This window comes from Ursus maritimus, unplaced genomic scaffold (genome assembly GCF_017311325.1).
Source record: "Ursus maritimus isolate PB19 unplaced genomic scaffold, ASM1731132v1 scaffold_14, whole genome shotgun sequence".
NCBI lineage: Eukaryota > Metazoa > Chordata > Mammalia > Carnivora > Ursidae > Ursus > Ursus maritimus.
The window spans coordinates 58,559,070-58,577,960 of record NW_024423786.1 but is presented as its reverse complement, the minus strand read 5'-3'; the positions used below and the strand labels follow the sequence as shown (position 1 = coordinate 58,577,960).

General features: G+C 59.2%; 1 protein-coding gene across 3 annotated transcripts in view; it reads right to left on the bottom strand.

Moving 5' to 3' along the window:
• Nucleotides 1-345: 345 nt before the first annotated feature.
• The window catches only part of KIAA0753 (KIAA0753 ortholog), a 43,747-nt gene continuing 25,201 nt past the window's right edge, over nt 346-18,891 (bottom strand). Inside the window, exons 10-19 of one of the 3 annotated variants that reach the window (XR_005834701.1) lie at nt 18,348-18,437; nt 15,795-15,873; nt 14,761-14,844; nt 12,428-12,613; nt 11,386-11,467; nt 8,341-8,461; nt 7,681-7,905; nt 7,034-7,104; nt 6,122-6,595; nt 1,495-1,595 (exon numbers count right to left, since the gene is read on the bottom strand). Coding sequence is in view for 2 of the 3 variants with exons in the window: in XM_040629844.1 (XP_040485778.1) it covers nt 1,478-1,595; nt 7,681-7,905; nt 8,341-8,461; nt 11,386-11,467; nt 12,428-12,613; nt 14,761-14,844; nt 15,795-15,873; nt 18,348-18,437 (985 nt within the window). In the remaining variant the exon portion in view is untranslated. Of the gene's footprint in view, nt 1,596-6,121; nt 6,596-7,033; nt 7,105-7,680; nt 7,906-8,340; nt 8,462-11,385; nt 11,468-12,427; nt 12,614-14,760; nt 14,845-15,794; nt 15,874-18,347; nt 18,438-18,891 lie in introns of those variants that run through there. The other 2 variants (XM_040629844.1, XM_040629845.1) reach the window with 2 other exon arrangements.

Genomic DNA, 18,891 nt, shown 5'->3' with positions numbered 1-18,891 from the left:
TGGAAGAGACGGGATAGGCCCCTGCTCCCTGTACGAGACCCGTCCCGGGAAGCGGTGCCTCCCTCCTTGCACGAACAAATTCAGAAAAACCACTGAGCACGCAGTACACGCGAGGCAGAGGCCTCGCCCCGGGAGCGAACAGCCCACAGGCAGGGCGCGCGGAGCGTGCACTCAACAAACACTCGCTTTACTACCGTTTCTTCCTGGGGGTGACGCGTGGCAAAGAGCACCCCTGCCCAGAGCAGATCTGAAAGTGTTTGTGGTGGGTTCTGTAAATCACATTCCTATCTGTCTGTCTGTCTGTGGGGAAAAGGTGGTGTGAATTACTTCAAACAGACACACACATACTGTAAAATCCTGAGTTTATTTAAAAATCAGCACAGTACAAACTGCCACACAAACTACTTCACGCTATGGACGCTGCCGTCGACTCGGGCACACGCGTCACTGGCACGATGAAGACCTTTAACCCTAGAGCCTCCGTGACGCCAAGGCTGCAGGAGAAGGTCCGCATGACACACGCGACCCAGCCGCTCACGCGCTCACCTCGGACACGCACTACAGAGAAAAGTCCAGACGCAACACCACACGCGTCACAAAGATTCACGTTATCCACAGGTGAGCCTGGCGTCACTCACCCTTCACAGCTCCTCCGAGCCCAGGCCACATGAAGGGACACTTCTCCCAGGAAGTGGCCTTATTTTTATGCACATTTCTTTTCTTTCTCTGAAAAATCAGAGGATTTCCTCGGTGAAACACAGTCTGGAAGGGACAAGAGGACCGAGCTACTGTGGCTCTTATGTGTTTTTCTCTCTCGGGGGACCGGAGGGCTTCCTGCATCCAGGCCGGTCCTCTCCTACCACCTGGGCTCCTTGTGGGTCAGCAGGCGTGGAACGTGCTGGCCCCGCACACAGGATGCCAGCTCAGGACCCTCCCAACGGCCTCCAACGGCGCCCATGTGCCGACAGTTTGGACATCAGAACACGTCCGCCAGGGCAAGAAAAGGCTGCAGGCCACAACACGGAGGACCGCCAGGGGCTGAGATCGGCAGGGGCGCCGCACGCCGAGGGCTTGCGGGCTCCGTCTGCACGCTGTGGCACGGTCGGGACGGGCGGAAGCGAGCTCGGGGCACCGCGGGCGCTGGCGGTTCAGCAGCAACGTGGGCCCTTGAGGGAAACACACCTGCCGGCACGTTTCCAAATGCTCGCATCACCAGACTCGGTAGCGGAATGAACACAGGATCTCAATGGAAAAGTTACGCGTTGAGAAACTATTATATTGTCATAATTTACAATTCCCGGGCACTGAGAAACACCTCGCCCTCCATCATCAACCACCAGAGCCATCGCCAGGACCACGAGAAGATGCAAAGAGGGGCCCCTCCCCGCGGGGAGCACCCCAGAGGCACAGAGGGCCAGCCGAGCTCAAGACCCCCCCGTGGGCCCCGGGGAGGAGGTCCGCTGCGGAGGGAGTGCCTTCAGGTCGCGGCCTCCAGGAACTCCGAGGTGAACACGGCTTCCGCGTAGTCCTCGCACACGTCCTCCAGCTCCGCAGCCACGGCCCCCAGAGCCTCGTCTACCAGCTCGTCGGAGAAGCTGGAAGACAAACAACACAGCTGCAGGTGGGCCGCCCCCGCCGCTGTCACGGGAGCTGGGACTCGGCCGGCCGGCGGCCTCAAGCCACACATGCAAATCCGACAGGCCATGGCACCTCTGAGGAGGAAAAGGTGAGAGGCCCCACTTTCCCCGACGCGGACAGGGTGGCGCCTGGACCCCACAGCCAGGCTGGAGGCGGGCCTGGCGTCCACACTCTCAACCGGCTCTGCCCGCACGCAGCGCCCCCCTCGGGTACCTCTTCTGAGACAGGAACCCCCAAGGCGGCCGTGGACAGGACACGTGCTCACGTCTGCCCAGCGTCCACACAGCGTCCGCTCTGGAGCAGGACCCAGCCCAGGCCAGCCGCTGCCCGCCGCCTCTCCAGCTCCCCCGCGAGTCTGCAGGCGTCCCTCAGCCTGTCTTTCCAGACCTTGACATTTTCCGAAAGAGCAAGGACTTCATTTGTGGAATGTGCCCCAATCTGGGCTTGTCTGATGTTTCTTTGCAGTCATGCAGGTCACGCGCCTGTGGAACGAAGGCCACAGAAGGGACGCTGTGTCTCCTCAGTGCATCGGCCATCTCTCCTGGCTGTGGGGTGCTGGGGGAGCCAGGCCGCTCCTCCCCGGGAATGACACGCGGCCGCAGGACTCTGAGACGGGTACAGGCCCCACATCAGACTGCTGTGGGAGGAGCGCTCTCTCTTGGACGCCCCTCCCTCCTTCTCTCCTAGGGCTCGGCCTTGAGGGCTCTGGTCACCCCCCGAATGTAATCGGATCCCAGTCACTTACGCTGATACTGCTCTGCTGATACTCACACCCCACACAGCCGCCAAGCGCCCACCCCCCAGCTGCTCCTGGCTCCCCTCGACTGCCCCCCAGTCCTCTGACCCCTCCTTCCTGGCTCAGGGTGACGGTTCAGCCGTTGTGCCCACTCCCAGCCCCGGACGTCTCCCTGAGGGACCCGGGCACATTTCAGAGAGAACGGTACTCAGCAACCACTGTGCTCCTGGGGCCGCGGCGTGGAGGCCCTCTAGCACGTGGGCCAGACGGACACACGGACACATACCGCGTCCATCCCGTCTCTACGAGGACCACAAACTCCCCAGCTCAGCGGAGGACTCGCTCTGGCCTCCCCATCAGGAGCACTGATGTGTGCACTACTCCAACTGACCCAACAACTGTCAGCCCCGAGCCACCGCGCAAGATGCCCACAGAGCAGGGACCCTCGTGCGGCCACCGCGCGAGATGCCCACAGAGCGGGGACCCTCGTGCGTCCGCTGTTCCGCGAGATGCCCACAGAGCGGGGACCCTCGTGCGTCCGCTGTTCTCTGGTCTTTACCGAGGGCGCACACGCCGTGTTCAAAGCTGCTCGGACGAGCTGGCGTCTGCCCCTCTCCGGAGAGTGTGTTATTGATGGGAGTTACCGTGAGGGTTCGAGTTTCCGGGGGGGGGGGTCCCCTGACCTCACCGGTTTGGAGGGACGTTGAGAAACACAGGCACGGGTCCACGGGCAGAGTCGCAGGAGCGAGGCACACGCAGGGCGCCGCCGGCTCCCACCCTCACCAGCCCCGCCCGGACGCTGTGTGTTTTTGCGGATCTGACGTCCCTCCTCTCCCTGACACGTACAGTCTTTGCCGTTTCATGCAATTCCCATGCATCTGGGCTCCCGCCAGGAACACACAAGGTATTTTCTGTTTGTCTATTTGTTCTCTTTCTCCTCCCACTGGACTCAGTGGGTTTATGACATTTTTTCCCTGCTGTTACCGTGGACGTTGTACCCGCCGCTCCCGCGTTACCGGCCGTCCTGCATTTCCGTGAGCGCCCTGACGTCGAGCCTGACCTCGGACATTCTTACCGTCTCCCCACACGAGCCCAGAGGCCTCAGGAGTGGTGGCTTACACTCCTCCCGCTGCGACGCTGGCGGGTGTTCTCCTGTGCGCACTCCCCACTCCCACACGCGCTCACCTCTCTTCTGGCAGCACTCCTGCGCTGCCTGAGAAACTCCCGTTCGCGACGTCCCACGGCGAGCCGTCCAGTGACAAACGTCCGCGCTTTGCTCGTCTGGAACCTTCTTCCCTCCATGACGCACCAAGCTCCAGAGCGGCTGCCCTCTTCCCTTTAGAAGACGCCGTGTCCTCTAGCCTCCAGACTTCTGCTTCCCCCTCCTCCTTCCTCCAAATGACCTTAACACTTTCTTTTATTTTTCAAGATTTTTCATGACACTGTAATACGCACCTACGTATAGCTTCTTCTTACTTTCGTGTTCAGGGCTTGCAGACCTTCTGGGAGCCACGGTCCCTCTGAGGCTCCAGCCGTGTGGATACCGCCCCCAGCCCCGCCCTCCTCTCCACGTCCCCTCCGCCCGCTCTGCCCCCTCCTGTCCTCCGCCCCAAGTCTCTCCAGAGGAACCTACTTCGCCATCAAGCCCATCCAATGAAGCCTCATATCAGAAATGGTATTTTTCAGTTAGAATGTGCGTTTGGATTGGGCAGAACTCCCAGTTCTCGGACAAAATTCCAGGTCATCTGTGCCTCTAGGCATGCAGTGGGCACGGTTACTCGGGTGTGTGCGCCCAACACCACGAACCCCGGGAGCTGCTGGGGTCTGTGGTTATGGGTCATCGTCCAGCACACGCCACACGCCACACGCTGTACTGAGAACCGCAGAAATGACTGCAGTCCTAAGATGATGTTCTCTCTCTTCAGTGAAAACTCAAGTTTGCTCCTGCCGAAGACGGGCACGGCGGTGGGGGGGGCCCTGGGAGGAGGGAAGCCCGTCACAGGCAACAGCAGCAAGCCCCGGGCTCCCACCCTCGGGCTCTGTCTGAAAAGGGCCTCGAAAGGGCCTCCATGTCCTCTGGGCTGGCCATCCAGGAGGGGAGCCCCAGCCCGCTGCTCTTCGTCAGCTAGCAGCTCGCGAGGCCGTCGAGCACACACGCACCGTCTCTCGTGAGTGGGGAGGCGGTCCAGATTCCCGGGGGTTCCGGGCCCTTCCCCACCCCAAACTACCAGACAGATGCAAAGGTGGCCCCATGCGTTCAGGTGCCCTGGGTAACGTACCCGTTTCCTTCCTGTTTCCACCTTGCCGCCGTCTCTGCACGGCCCTCCGTCCTCCTCCACCGGGCCGGGTGCTCCCTATGCTCACTGAAGCGCCTTCCCCACCACAGTCTCGCTTCCTAAGTCCCGTCTTCCTTTTCTTGATGCCCACACTGCGCTGGGCGCACACGCCCGCCAGGAGCTCACTGAGAAACCACCGCATCTCCGGACACGGTGCGAGAACGTGTCTCACTCTGCCCCCTCGTTTAACGGACAGCTTTTAACTGAGCACAGACCTCGAGAGCAGATTTTGTGGGACGCTCTGGTATCTTCTAGCGATGTCCTACTGAAAACGACATGCTGTTCTTCTTTCTGATTCTCAAAGGGGCCCACTGGACTCTCCAGAACCTTCTGTCACCTGCTCCTCACACGGGATGCTCTCGCGCCTTTCCAGAACGATGCCCCGAGGTGCGCTCTGCAAGGTCTGTGCCTTGGCTCCTCACTCACCCGCTCACTGCAGGCGGCCGGCCTGCGGGGCGTTTCCTTCAAAGTCTCCCTCCCTCCCTTCCCTGCTCTCCCGAAGCAGATCCCAGCGTCAGAGGCTGTCGCCACGGGCTGAACGTCTGTGTCCCCCCAAAGGAAGCGCGTCGAAGCCTCAGCCCCAGGTGGCGGCTGGCGCTCAGGCCCCTGTAGGAAGGGGCCGCGGGGGGACGGCCGCACACCCGGCCGCAGACGTCCCAGCCTCCGGATCGCGACACACACGCTCGGCTGCGGAAGCCACAGCTCCGTGACGTCTCCTATGCCTGCGACTCCCACAATGACCGCGCTCTCACAATCCTGCCTTTCCTGCCGCCTGCTCGCTTTGTTGCTCTGAGAGATCTGGGCTTTTTTCTGGAAGCTCCCCAGTGACTTGAGCCGTCAACTTGCTTTTATTCTTCAGAAGCTCCTATTTCACGGTCTCCGAGCTCATTTCCCAGTGTGACCGTGTCCCTGACTCCTGAGGACACTACCCTGGGTGGTTTGGTTCGCAGCTTTACCCTACTTGTCAGAGTCCACCCGACCTTCCCACTCACCCACCCCCACGCCTCCACCCGCAGGCGCCCAGGGCTTCCGCCATCCGTCTGGCTGCTCACGGCTTCCAAAGCACCTGCCCTTTCCTGTTTGCTGTCACGGCTTCGCGCAGCCCTCCGGCGACACGGAGCGCGACAGGGAGTCACGAAGGGCCCTTCTGGCCACAAGTCTCCAGGACCCCTTACGAGTCCGCTTCCATTGAGCACGTCACGGCCTCGGCCCCACTCCCGCCAGCACTCTCACTTACACCCGTTCCCGTCGCCTGCTACTCGTCGACATGGGGACGGCACTTTCCTTGGGGATGAGGAGGAGATGGGAATGGCATGCATAAAGCTGAGCTCACCCCCCTCACCCAAGAGGCTACTGGATGTGGCTGGTGCCTTTGGCTGCTCTTGCAGGATCCAGTCAACAGGACCCTCACCTCTGGGACGCCCGCATGAGACCAAGACCCGGAGAGGGCACACTCGGAGCTGGAACGTGCACACACGCCGTCACCTGCGGGTCCAGGGGGAACATCTGTGCAAGTTCCGCTGCCCTTCAAACCTCGTACTCCTCCAGGGCCGAGAGCAGAACAGCAGACAAAAGGCATCATGAATCATGGGAAGAACGCGGAAGGAACAGTCTGTCCTCCTCAGCTTCTGGGTTTTCCAGTATGCCCGTTAGCCTAACCAATCCGAACAGCTTTGGGAAGAGTGAGCATGCCACGTGAGTGTGCGTGGGTGAACACACGGAAGCCAGCAGGCTTAGCTCAGCTCAACGCGAACAGCGGGTCTCAGACACTCTGGAGGGCACGGCATCGTAAAGGGAAGGCTCGGGGGCAACGTAGGGGCTGGACAAAGTGACCATCCTGATCCCACTCCAGAGCGACAGACGGAAACATAACACGGCACTCCGCCTGGAGACCAAGTGCGACAGAAGCAGAGGAGAAATGCCTGAGACTTGAGGATAAAGGGCAGGTGGAGGAATCCTAACCACCAGCTGCACGAAGGAGGGAGAAACCCACAGGCAGGAGGGGGCAGACGCCAGGGGAGGCAAGCTGACGGCCCCACGAAGTCCAAGTACCGCCAACGGTGGAGGTGGACGGAGGTGAGGGTAAGTGCGCAGGCAGGGCCTCCCCCCTCCACCCCCAGGAGGGAAGGAAGCTACGTGCTTGGAACAAACACGCCAGTGATGTGAACGCATCAACCATCAGTCGAGCGTGAAGACAGCATGAAGACGCGCAGCCGCGAAGCGTCAGCCGCGAAGCGTCAGCCACGCCTCCCCTACACAGAGCAGGGTGCGCTCTGCAAACCAGAGAGGAGACCCCGCAGGGGAGGGTGTGGGGGCTCCTCACGTGCACGTGCCGATAAAGGGATGGCCCAGGACAAGAGCCACCCCGCAGATCTGGGAAGCAGTCGGGCGGATCTGGGGTGGAAGGAAAGAGGGTCTCAGAAGACAAGTGGGGGGTGGAGGCCAGAGACCAATCATAAGGGGAGCATCTGACCGCAGGACGAGGCAGGAAGTACTTCGCGGCATCGGCCCGCGCCTGCTGGAGGAAGGGCTGGCCGCAGTCCAGCGCCCGCACAGGGACAGGGACAGCAGCGGTCTGCAGGGCTGCTCAGGTGCCGCCAGGGAGGGATCTCCGCGTGCACCGTAGCTCAAAGGAGCGGATTTACACGTGTCTTTCAACGCACCGCTTGCACTCATCCTCCGAGTATCAGTAGCAGGAGGACCCCAGACCCCAGACACCCCCGGCCCCAGGCCGTGACACCGTCCCCGCCCTGCCGTCTCCGGTCACTGACCCGACAGGAGGCCGTGCTGCCGCCCACGCGCCTCGCACGGCGACATGTACCTGCCTCGCCAGCGCCTCTGCCCGAAAAGGCGGTTGGCAGAGAGAGCCCGCTCATGGGGCCCAGACGCTGCCTTGTCCCTCCGCCAGCCCTTCCGGGAGCTCACGCTCGGCACCTGGTTCCCAGGAGGAGGCCCTGACACCGTACTGACCTCTCGGCCATCAGCCACGGGTTGAAGGCGCCCACGGCCTCGTGCGCGACCAGACGGAGGTACTGTTCGAAGCGGCTGCAGTAGTCGCCAATGCTGTGCCGCAGAGCCGGGGGCACCCGCAGGGCAGCCCAGCCTTCCTTCTGCGGACACTCTTCTGGAAGGGGAGCAAGGGGAGCCCCTCTCTTCTCAGACCCCTCGTCAGTCCCCACACTTTCATCCAGGGAACTGAGAGAGAGAAGAAACGGTCAGGAAAGCGTTCAGATCACCGTGCGCAAGGCTGAGTGGTTCCTTCCACCCGACGTGCAGCCGGCGAAGGCCTGTCTCTCTCCTTCCACCTGAGCAAACCCCACACCCCCACGGGCCCTGACCGCCCTGCCCACGGTGGGAGTCCCTGTCCCAGAGTCCAGAGCTCCCAAAGCAGGTCTGCGGTGGGCCGGGCGTGGCCACTATGCCCCACGATGCTGCCCCGGGAAAGACGAGCCAGGGACACTGGCACCGTCCTCAGAGGCAGCACGCAGCCTGCCGTCCACGCAAGCACGCGACTTCCTGGGGCCCTCCTGGAGCTCAGGGAGGCCTGGCCCTGTCTCGTGGGAATCAAAGGACCCTGACGCTTCCCCAGAGGGAACCCAGAACCCGGACGTGGGTCTCAGCACCACTCACTTGCCATTCCGGGGTCTTTCCAACACGATGCTCACGTCTCGGTCTTTGCGAGCTGAGGTCTTTGTGATCCTGATTGGATGAGGAGAAAGAGGCCTTTCACTTACTGCTGGGAGTGTTTGCTCTAGAAGAGGAGAGGCAGACAGTGACCGCACAGAGAGAGGAGCCGGCGTGAGTCCCAGAGCCGTGACAGCGGCCCAGCCCGCGAGGAAGCCGCACCCGTCTCTCAAACCTGACCGGGGTGCCCGGCAGGGCAAAAATGCTCTGGTTTCCAAAGAAAAGGCGAATTTAAAGTCACAACAAGGAATCAGGAGCCTCGTGAGCTCAGAGGCCGCTTCGCGAAGAGGTCTGTGCGAAGCCCAGGCTTTGCAGGCTCCTGGTACGGCCACCATGCGAGAGGAGGCTTGAGCACCTGGGTCTGTTTTTTTAACCTTTAAACGGTTTGATTACTGGGGAAGGAAAAAAGCATTCACATCTCAACACTTAATTAGCTGATTCAATTTGTCTCTGGGCATTGCTGGGAAAGATCTGCGAGGATAGTCAAAACACTAACTTATTAACTAGACCTCGCAGGCTTGACAGCTCTTCTGAGCTGTGGGTCATTTAAAATTTTAAATGTATTTCAAGGACAGGAAGGAAACGTGTGCTCCTCTCAGGTACGGAGTGTCTGTAAGTCGGATTCACACTGATCGCCTATGGTTTCCCACTCGTTGGGATATGCCGCATCCGTCAGCGTTTGTAAAAAGCCTACTGAGAACAGTTGTCAATTTTTCGCAAGTACGGAATAAGAGACTAGACACTGCACAATTCAAAAGTCACTCTTGGTGTGGTTCTGTGATACCAGTGAGCACACAGAGCAGTGGAAACAGGGCTCCTCCCGGGACTTCCCCAGTGTGGCGTTTACTTTCTCGGGGTCTACCACGCTCCTGTCCAGGGCACACCTAGCCTTACGCACTCATCAACAGCGAGTCCTCGAAACAAGAACGCACAGTCCTAGGTAAGACCGGCCCCTGCACAACACAGCCCCGCTCCATGGCCAGGGCCCAAACCGTCTGGGGAGTGAACTGTCCTCGGCACCCCTTCTGCTCCCACGCCAACAGATGCCAGAATGCCACGGACTCACAAATGTGGCTAGAAGGGCCCTCCCCCAGGCAGGCCCATGCTCAGTGTCATAGGACACGCACGTAAGAGGATAAACTCTGGTCTCAAGAATCTTAGTTGGGAGATGAGATACGTCCGCCAGTGACCCTGACACACGGTGGACACGACAGGCGTCACGGGAGCTCACAGGCGAGGGAGGGAGGGAGGAGCCAAGCTCCAGGGCGGGGGCAGCAGGAGCCCCGCACAGGTGGGACCACGTGACCCCAGCCTCCCAGAGCGGCTCCGTGGCTGTGGGATGTCACAGTGTCGGCTGGAGGGCAGACAGCGCCACAAGCAGAGGGCAGGGGCTTCAGCATCGCAGAAAACATAAAAGGCCCAAATCAGCGCTGTGTTTAGACGACTCAGCTTTCTGTCAGGATGTGGCCCGGCGAACGCTTTCCCTAAGATGATCCCCCGCACCTGTATTTTAAAAGAGCCATTCGTGACACGGCTCAGCGGCAAGACTCCCGCACCCCAACGCTCCGCGCGCGCGCCCTGTGCGCACAGCGCCTCCCCACAGCCACGAGGCGGCCACTGATGAGCGACACTTCCACCAAGAGCTGTGACAGGGGCCCAGCCAACTGTGTCCAGCTGTAAAAGTGGAGAGAAAAGTGGGCGACTTCTCTACAGACGGCCGGAGAACAAAGGACTGTCCGTTAGGAGAGAAACACAAAACCGGACCTTCACCTCTACCTCACGTCACAGGCAAACTTTCATTCAGGATGGACCCTAACCCTACACACGAAAGCTAAACCCATAAAGCTTCTAGAAGAAAACAAGGCACCCCCTTCTCAACTTGGGGGCAGGCAAAGGTTTCTTGGATCAAAAAAGAAAAAGAAAACGTTAGACTTTTCGAGGCTATAACAAAATACATCTGAGAAAACAAACGGGGAAGTACTGGCAAACGTCTGTCCGAGGAGACCCGTGGCTGCCGGGGCAGGGCAGGGGGGTGGGGGGGCGGCCACGCACACAGGGCTTCTGTTTAGGGGACGGACGTGTTCCGGAGTCAGATCGCTCTGCAAACACAGGAGAAACCACTGAGCTGTGCACTCCGAAGGGGGAGCGTAAGGAGCGTGAGTCACATCCCAGTAAACCTGCTGTTAAGAAAACCGTGTACGTATTTGGCAAAGAACTTGTGTCAGAACAACGCAAAGAACCCCTACGATTCAAAAACAAAAGACAACACAATTTTTAAAAATGTACAGAACACCTGGAAGCCTCATAAAGAAAGACACACCACTGGCTAATAATCACATAAAAATGTTCTAATCATCATCATTCATCAAGGAAATGAAATTAAAACCACGATGAGCCATCAGTCTACGCCCATCACCACGGTACAAGCACAGACCGCCAGCGGCTCTGGGAAAGGCTTGGCAGTTCTCTGCAAAGTTAAACACACACCTGTCCCGGGCCCCGGCCACTCTGCTCAGGTGTTTATCCAAGAGAAATAAAGACCGGCGTCCACACAAGACCACACACGGACATGCTCACAGCACACTGAATGCTAATCCCCCAAACTGGACGGAACCAAGCACGCGCCCACGGGCCGGTGGACGAACCAGGGGCACGTCTGCGGACAAGCCCACCACATATTCATCTGTCAAGACCCATCTAAGAACACAAGTAATAGCTGTGTTTTTTATTACATGTAAATTTTCTCTCAAAAGGACAAAGAGCCACAAGTGACACCCCAGCTGCTGCTACCCACGCTGCAACGTCCAGGGTCGCGCCCACGCACGCCTGCCACTTTCTCTGAAACGCATCCAGACAGGCACGACTGGCGGGGCAGACAGAGCGCGAGCGGCCACGTGTGTGTCCACCGCCGAAAGTGTGCGACCTTCCTGTACGTCTGAAATCTCGCACGATACGATGCGGGGGGAGCACACGGGCGGGGCAGACACTCACCCGTCTCTCCTTCCTGCGTCCAAAGACGAGGGTCAGCGTATACAATTTTACTGTATCTCTGGCGAACCGTCTCCTGGTATTTCTTTAAAAAAAAAAAAAAGTTTAATTTATGAGAAAAGAGTGGATTCATCACACAGCAGAACTGGTAAGGACGGAACCGTTCGCCCCTGTGGTGCAGGCATGCCTCCAGAAACGGGCCTCTGGCAGCCAGGAAGTGAGAGCACTCAGGAGGCAAAGTCTAAACTTCAGTGAAGCGCTTCATCTAACCCACCTGACGGAGCCCGGCACTGCCCACGAGGACCTGCCGTGACGATGAGGGGCCACGGACCGCTGCAACGCGAGCCGTGGGCTCCATCTGAATTTACGTTTCAATCACCCGGTGAGGCTAGAGCCGGCCACTCTGGGCGCTGCAGTCCCGGACGCTTACCCCCAGGAAGGGGAACCGAGCCAGCACCAGGGCGAACAACACATCTTTACGTTTTCAAAAACCAACGAGAGACGGTCTTCCCTACGTTTCCACTTAGCAGCAAACCCGAACGGAGACTCCGTCACGCAGCACTTAGATAGGATCAGCTGGCGTGAGGGTCAGGAGACCAGGCGCCCCAGCCCAGCTCCGGCGACCATGGCCGCACCACTCGTTCCCTCCTTGTGCCTCAGGTCCGGGCTCTGCACAACCCGGGGCCTAGGCTGGGTCCTGTCGCAGGTCTAAACTCGTATCACAAACGCGTTCTGAAATGGCATCATGGGAAGTAAAGCAGGAAGATGGTCTGTGAATTGCAGGGACCCCATGCCACAGTGGGGGGGGGGGTGGAGAAGTCAGTGGTCCCGGCTCTGGTCCCAGGGGTGCTCCCATCATCTACCCATGACGTCACCTCCTGAGCTCTGGGTCAGGCAGGGTGCGGACACCTCGCACCTCGTTTTATCCTCAAAGATATCTGACTTTCGGGGGGCAAGTGGCTCTCCCGAGGCCCGACACTGGCTGCAGTCGGGCTGGGATGAAGGCCCGGGCTGCAGAAGTGTGGGGGTCAGTCCCAGACCTCACCTCCATCTCCTCCATCCGCAGCATCAGGGTCTCCAGGTACGGGCTGTCCCTGCCGTCCCCCACGGGAGCTGAGGCTTCCAACTCCAAAACCCCGTGGTGGGTTGCAACCCGGGGCCCATGAGTGGCGTCTTCCAAAGAGTCCCCCAGCTGGCAAAGGCTGTGGGGTGCACAGTCCACAGCCGCAGCCTGTGAAGCAAGGGAGGGGCAAAGAGGAGATCAAAGACCTGACAACGGACGGACACCAGCCGCGGCAAAGCAGCCCCGGGTGACCCCACGCGTCGCACCCCTCTCATGCTGGCGAGTCCGAAGCAGCCACATCAGCACAGCAGCCACCAGCCACTCCGATGCTGCCACGAACCAGGTACCTGACCATAGTCACCTGCCGGCTGGTAAAGCAAGTCTCCTCCTTGGGCTGCACGCAGAGAAAAAGTCCACTAGCTTACGTGTCAGATTCCAGACGACAGGTCTGTTCTCGTGGGTTCTAGGCTTTTGTAAAAATGTCTATCCATGACATCATGAGGTTCCTCATTCTCTGTCTTCACTCGAGACTTTCTACCCGTAACCGAGAGAGCTTTACTAGCTCTTCCTGACTTCGTGTTCTTTACGTTCGCAAAGCACTTTACAGTTTGCAAAGTGACTTTACACACGCTCTGTAAGATGCGTCTATAATCTACTCTGGAGGAGGCTCCTGCAAGGAATGTCTGCTGGGAAGTGATGGCATCAGGCTCTGCAAGGACCCATCTGTGGGCCACGGGGTCCTGGCTCTGCCCACCGTGCCTTATCTGCAACGTGCACGAGCCCCCACGCCTCGCTCTCACCCTCATCAGGGAGACGGGAACAGTCCCGTCTCAGAGCTGGAAGGGCTATGTGAGCACGTGCGTGTGGGGACATCCAGGGAACAGCTCCCACCACAGCCATTTAAAGATCAGGAATATATATATATTAACACCCAATAAAGATATGAAGAAACGCCCAACCTTAAGCTAAATAAAAGCTGAATAATCAGACAATAGCGTTACAAAAAAAATCTAGAGCAAAGGAACCCAGGAACGGGTCTAGTTAATGAAGATGTGTGTATCTGCGTGTAAGATTTTCATCTAGGGAGAACGGAACATCAAGGACACCGTGTGCCGTCCGAAAAGCTAGGAAGCTCTGGATACGCTGCCACGGAGTGACCGACACATAAGGAAGAAGCCGGGGGCCGAAAGCCCGTGGTGCTCCTTCGCAGGACGGTGCAACTCTTTACGCCATACTTTTGCTGAATTATTGCCATTTTCACCCATGTGCATATATAACTCAATTTAGAAAAAACTCGAGCATTTTGGAAAGCACCATTTCGGGCGCTCAGCGGATGGCCGGGGCAGCAGCCACAGACGCAGGCGCGGTCCTGACGCCTCCACGCGCTCCTTCCGGACGGCAGAGCCGGTCGTGTCAGCAAGTGAACCCGCCGAGAGTTGTGTTTTCTGTGTGAAGGTCACAAATGTCTCCTCCCTTCTAGAGAGGGGAGTTCCGAGAATCTGCGTGGAGGCCACACGGTTTTACCGGTTAACACGGAAAACGCTTCTCTCCACATCACCATGCCGACGTCAACGAGTCTTCCTGTTGTTATTCAGTTACTTACACACACATCCTCTCGCATGCCACCTGGGGACCTCCACGGTGACGCCCACGACTAGCCCAGGACGCTAGCTGCTATCTGAGCTGCTCTCCTGACTCTGCTCAGGACCACTCAGAGCCCACAGAGTAATTCCCACGTGTGAGGCTGGTAACCCTCAGACACACAAACTCTGCTGACGGCCCTAACGGCCGCTCAGGGACACCGTCCCCGCGGAGATATTTGCCAGGAGGAAAGGATCACCGGAGCAAACGTTCCCACACGTGCCAGACACAAGTCCTCCAGGGGGACGTGCAAGGGTGCACGACCACAGCACATGCTTTCGTGCTTCTCAAATCTTACCATTTCCTCTCTGCTTGGCCAGGTCCTGGTCACTGCCCAGCACTCAAACCATGTGCACCGAACAGTGAGCGTCAGGCCCTCAGCACAGAGGAAATTAGGCCAGTCGTGAGCAAAGCCAGGCCGCGTGGAGGCGGCTGCGCTCCGGCCGCAGGCCACCTGCACTCAGGGCCGCGCACCACAGCCACGTTCCATCCTCGGGAGAGGACAGAGCCGCGGACAGACCCTGTGGCCCCAGGGATTTCCGCTGTAGAGTCGACAAGCGAAGAGGAACCGTCACTCCCCCCTTGCGGAGCAGGAACCCGTGTGTCATTCCCTCGCCACCCAGGACGCTCTCACGACACGAGAGTGGCGTCAGCAGGAACGCCAGCGTGCGCACCTCGTCTGTGAGCTGGGCAGTCGCCGTGTCTGCTGACGGCCGGTCCTTCAGCTGAGGATCTGCTTCCAGAGAAGAGTTGACTCTCTGTTAAAACACGATCCACGAATTATAAAAACCTACAACCCGTGTTGGCACAGACGAGTTGCTACGAGATTAGCTTGTGCGCGGAGCCGCTCGTCGGCTTTGGTCACGACAGGCTGGGCAGCAATTCCCAGCTCGTGTCCCCATGAAAGTAAAGGCCGTGTGCTGATCTTGGCTCTCTGTCCCTTTTCTTCCCTCAACTTTGGAAACACGGTCAGAGTAGCTGTGTGTCTACACAGTTACTCCGCGTCTCTGTTCCAGTTCACTCAACAATGGAACCAGGAGGCCGGACGGCTGGGCTGCGAAGAGCCCTCCCTCTTCTCTGCGCCTGAGATGTGCAGGGACTCTCACGATAACCACACACTTCTTACACCGGAGGTACACAACCCCAGTGGCCCATTCAGGGACCCAGAACATCGCTCGTTCCACGTGAGATCATGATATTCCCCGTGGCCTCAATGTCCACACAGACAAGACTGTCTCCAGGGCCAGCGCACCTGCAGGGTCGGGCCGGTGCGTCCAGCTTCCTGCCCACGGGAGGGTGACCCCTGCTGGTGACGCTGCATGCTACCTCCTCCTCGAGACAGTTTGCGCACAGGTGCTGACCCAAACCACGGAAGTGAGAGAGCCCAGGACTTGGGCGGAAGCAGCTAATGGGACACTGACATCACCAACAGATCTAGTTCATTAACGAGGGAAACTGGAACCTAAACTCATTCCTTAAACTAAAATCTCCCTTCTCAAAAGTGGGATTTTCTCTCTCTTCCCTTGTCCTGGTCCCTTACGTGCACTCAAGACCCATCGCCCATCAGTGGACCCAGAGGGGCCGGGCAGTGCTGCACCCGTACCACACAGCACAGCACAGCTCGGCACCCCAGCCGCCAGGCGGGCGCGAGGCCTCACGAAGGGCCTCCTTTTACTCTAACGCTTCCAAAGGCAAGCGACTGGATTACCTGGGCCTTGACCAGGAGAGGCTTCAAACGCTCCAGGACTGCCTTCTCCACCTTGTCTGCTAACTGGGTGTCCGAGACACTATGTAGAGATAAAATCAAAAATTAAAATCAAAAGCAAGAAAATATCCCATTTTGTAGATTCAGGTGCTACTCCAAGTGGAGGAAAATGAAATGAGTATAAAACCACAGCTTCTCGACTCTTGACGGCCACGCCAAGTCCCTGGGGTCCTGTTAAATAAGCAGACGCCGCATTTCCAGCGAGCGCCCAGGTGCTGCGCCAGCCCGGGTCCAGGACCCGCTGAGGGCACTTCTGAACATCTCGACAGGTCCGTCGGGCTCTCAGTACACTTCAAGAGAGTAATGGCCGCCTTTAAACAGCTCAAGAGAATAGGAGACTGAACAAGTCAAACTAATTTTGAGCCCTCTCCAAACTCCGCCATAATGGAGTCAGACACAAACCCACAGATGAGGGCAGCACGGTGCTGGAAAACAGGACAACATGGTAGCCACCTGCGCCGGGCTGACCAAGCCGAAACAGCCAGTCATGGGGAAGCGCAGAAGCCACGTGTGTGCCCTGCTGACTTCACGGGCGCGGGGCTGGTGGAACCAGGCACGTGGGGACCTGGGGGCGGCCTAAATGCGGGAGACAGGAGCCTGGTGACGTCTGAGAAGCTGGATCCTGGGGCCCCTCTCTGACTCCCCCTCTGGGGTGTCTGGACGCTCCTGGGGCGCCAGCAGCCAGGTGCTCACCGTCCGGACGCTCAGACGTGCCCCAAGGGAAGGACTAATGACCCACACGAGGGCACACCCACACACCCCGGAGCCACACCCGTCTGACAACTGCTCACGCCCAGAACACACTGAAGACCCTTAGAAATCAACACAACAGACACTTCACACCTCACTCGACTGCAAGGACACGCAAACAAAAACCACGAGGCACCACCACTCTCACCACAGTGGCTAGAATTAGCAGACAGACACCAGCAAATGTCAGCGGGGTCAGGGAACAGACAGATCGGAGCCCCACACGGAACACCGCCCCGACCACGTCTCCCCTGCAAGCCCACGGGACCCAGCCTGCGCCCCTCACAGCGGCAGCACCTCAAACCCACACAGCAAACCATCAGGGACACGTCCGTAGGGGACAGATTTACGGGTGGGGGTGATGACATCAAGGGAGGAGTCAGCATGGTGGCTCTCTCTGGGGGACGAGGGGGTGACTGAGGAGGGACCGAGGAGGGACATGGGTGAGGGCCCATTCCCTGATTAGAGATGCTGGTGCACGGGTGCTCCTTCTGTAGTATTCTGGGCCGCACGCGTGCATTTACCACGTGGGACCACCCAAGAGGATGATGGGGCACGGCAGGCCACTGTCTTGCTATCTGGCCGAGGGACAGTGGATAGGGGTCCCAGCAGCCAGAGGAATGGACTGCCTCACCAGGGGACCGTCCCATCACAGACGCCATGTGCAACCATGCTGGTCGTTACCTTGTGCGCAGTCTGGAGGACCTGGGAGCACCGGCAGGACAGTAAGGCCCTTACAACCCTAAGGCTCTGTGATTACATAGTTTTGTTTTGCTTTTTCTAAGACTTATTTATTTGGGGGGCACGCGTGGGTGGGTGGGGGAGGGACAGAGCGAGAGAATCTCAAGCAGACTCCCCACTGAGCACAGAGCCCGACGCAGCCTTGATCCCAGGACCCTGAGACCATGACCTGAGCTGAAACCAAGAGTCGGACGCTCCACCGACTGTGCCACCCGGACGCCCCTGTGGTTGTGTGGCTTGAAAACAGGCAAAAGCTACAGAGGAAAGAAATCGGGGCCTGTCACGTGTGGGAACGAGCGTCTGTGGTGATAGGTGACAGAGCACACACTGTGCGGATGACCGCAGGGCAAGTTCTGAACAGAGTCGAGAAACAGCCCATCACGGCCCCAGACCGCCAAGGACACCTCAGACTTCAAGCGTCCGGCTGGGCAGTACCTCTCCACACTCCAGTGGACCCTGAAGCGAAGCACGTGCACACTCACCAGCGTGTCCAGACACGTCCACCTCCTCCCGCCGAGCAGAGCGCCCAGGGTGGGGGGCACAAGCAGACGCAAGGCTGACCTCTCAGCTCCCCAACCCGCCGATGTCCGTTCAGTATCAAACACCACAAAAGGAATACTTCGTAGCAAAGACACCGCATACGATCCCGCGGGCACGCGTTCTTCCCGCGAGGCCAGGCGGACGCGGGCCTGGGGCACGAGCGTGCAGACGAGCGGCAGCAGGCGAGCCCTCGCGACTGCTGCTCAGACGCACACCCCACCTCGACTCCAGCTTTCTACCCACGTCTGCGGTCTTCGGTTCCGTCAGTCCCTCTGTCCCGCCTGAGTCCGCGCCGAGCGGAGCGAGGTCGGGGACAGCGCAGAAGGCCAGCCGACCGTGGCCGGCCCAAGCCGCGCTCCGCTGCGGGCTGCCCCCATGCACACAGCCCGTGCGCCCCGAAGCGCGAGCGCCTCCGCCGGCTGCTGGATGAGGCCGCGTGGGCCGGCCTGGGACGCGGGGACGTACCTCTGCCTCTGCGTCTTGTCCGAGCCCTCAGCTTTCCGTTCCTCCAGCTCCTTCAATGTTTTACGGGCTTCGGCGTCAAGCCAAGCAAGTCTGGCGGACAGTGAACAGAGTCATACGAACCCGCCTCGCCCGGCAGGCCGCCATCCCCACACCCGCGTCAGGGTCGGGGTGCCGGTGTTGGGCTCCGCAGGCGACACCACCTCTCCCAGTGGGGTCCCTCATATGAGGCTCCATGCAGATGCACTCCCAGTGAGCGTGGACAGCCACCAAAACCGCCCACGATTTTCTCAAGAAGAGCCATCACTGTTCTTAGCACTGCTTGTTCAACCATAAAATAAAGCTGCTGCTGGATCTTTGAGTTTGGAAGTTAGGCAGAGGCGCAGCGAAGTCACGTAAAGCCAGGAAGGAAACGCTCACTCTGCACAACCTCCAAGCATGCGGGGGGGCTCTGAGTCCTTCAGGTTACGGTGCGTGACTAGCATCCAGTTACACGACAGCCCACACTCATTTCTGCTTTCCCACAACGCAAGAACAACCTCGGCCG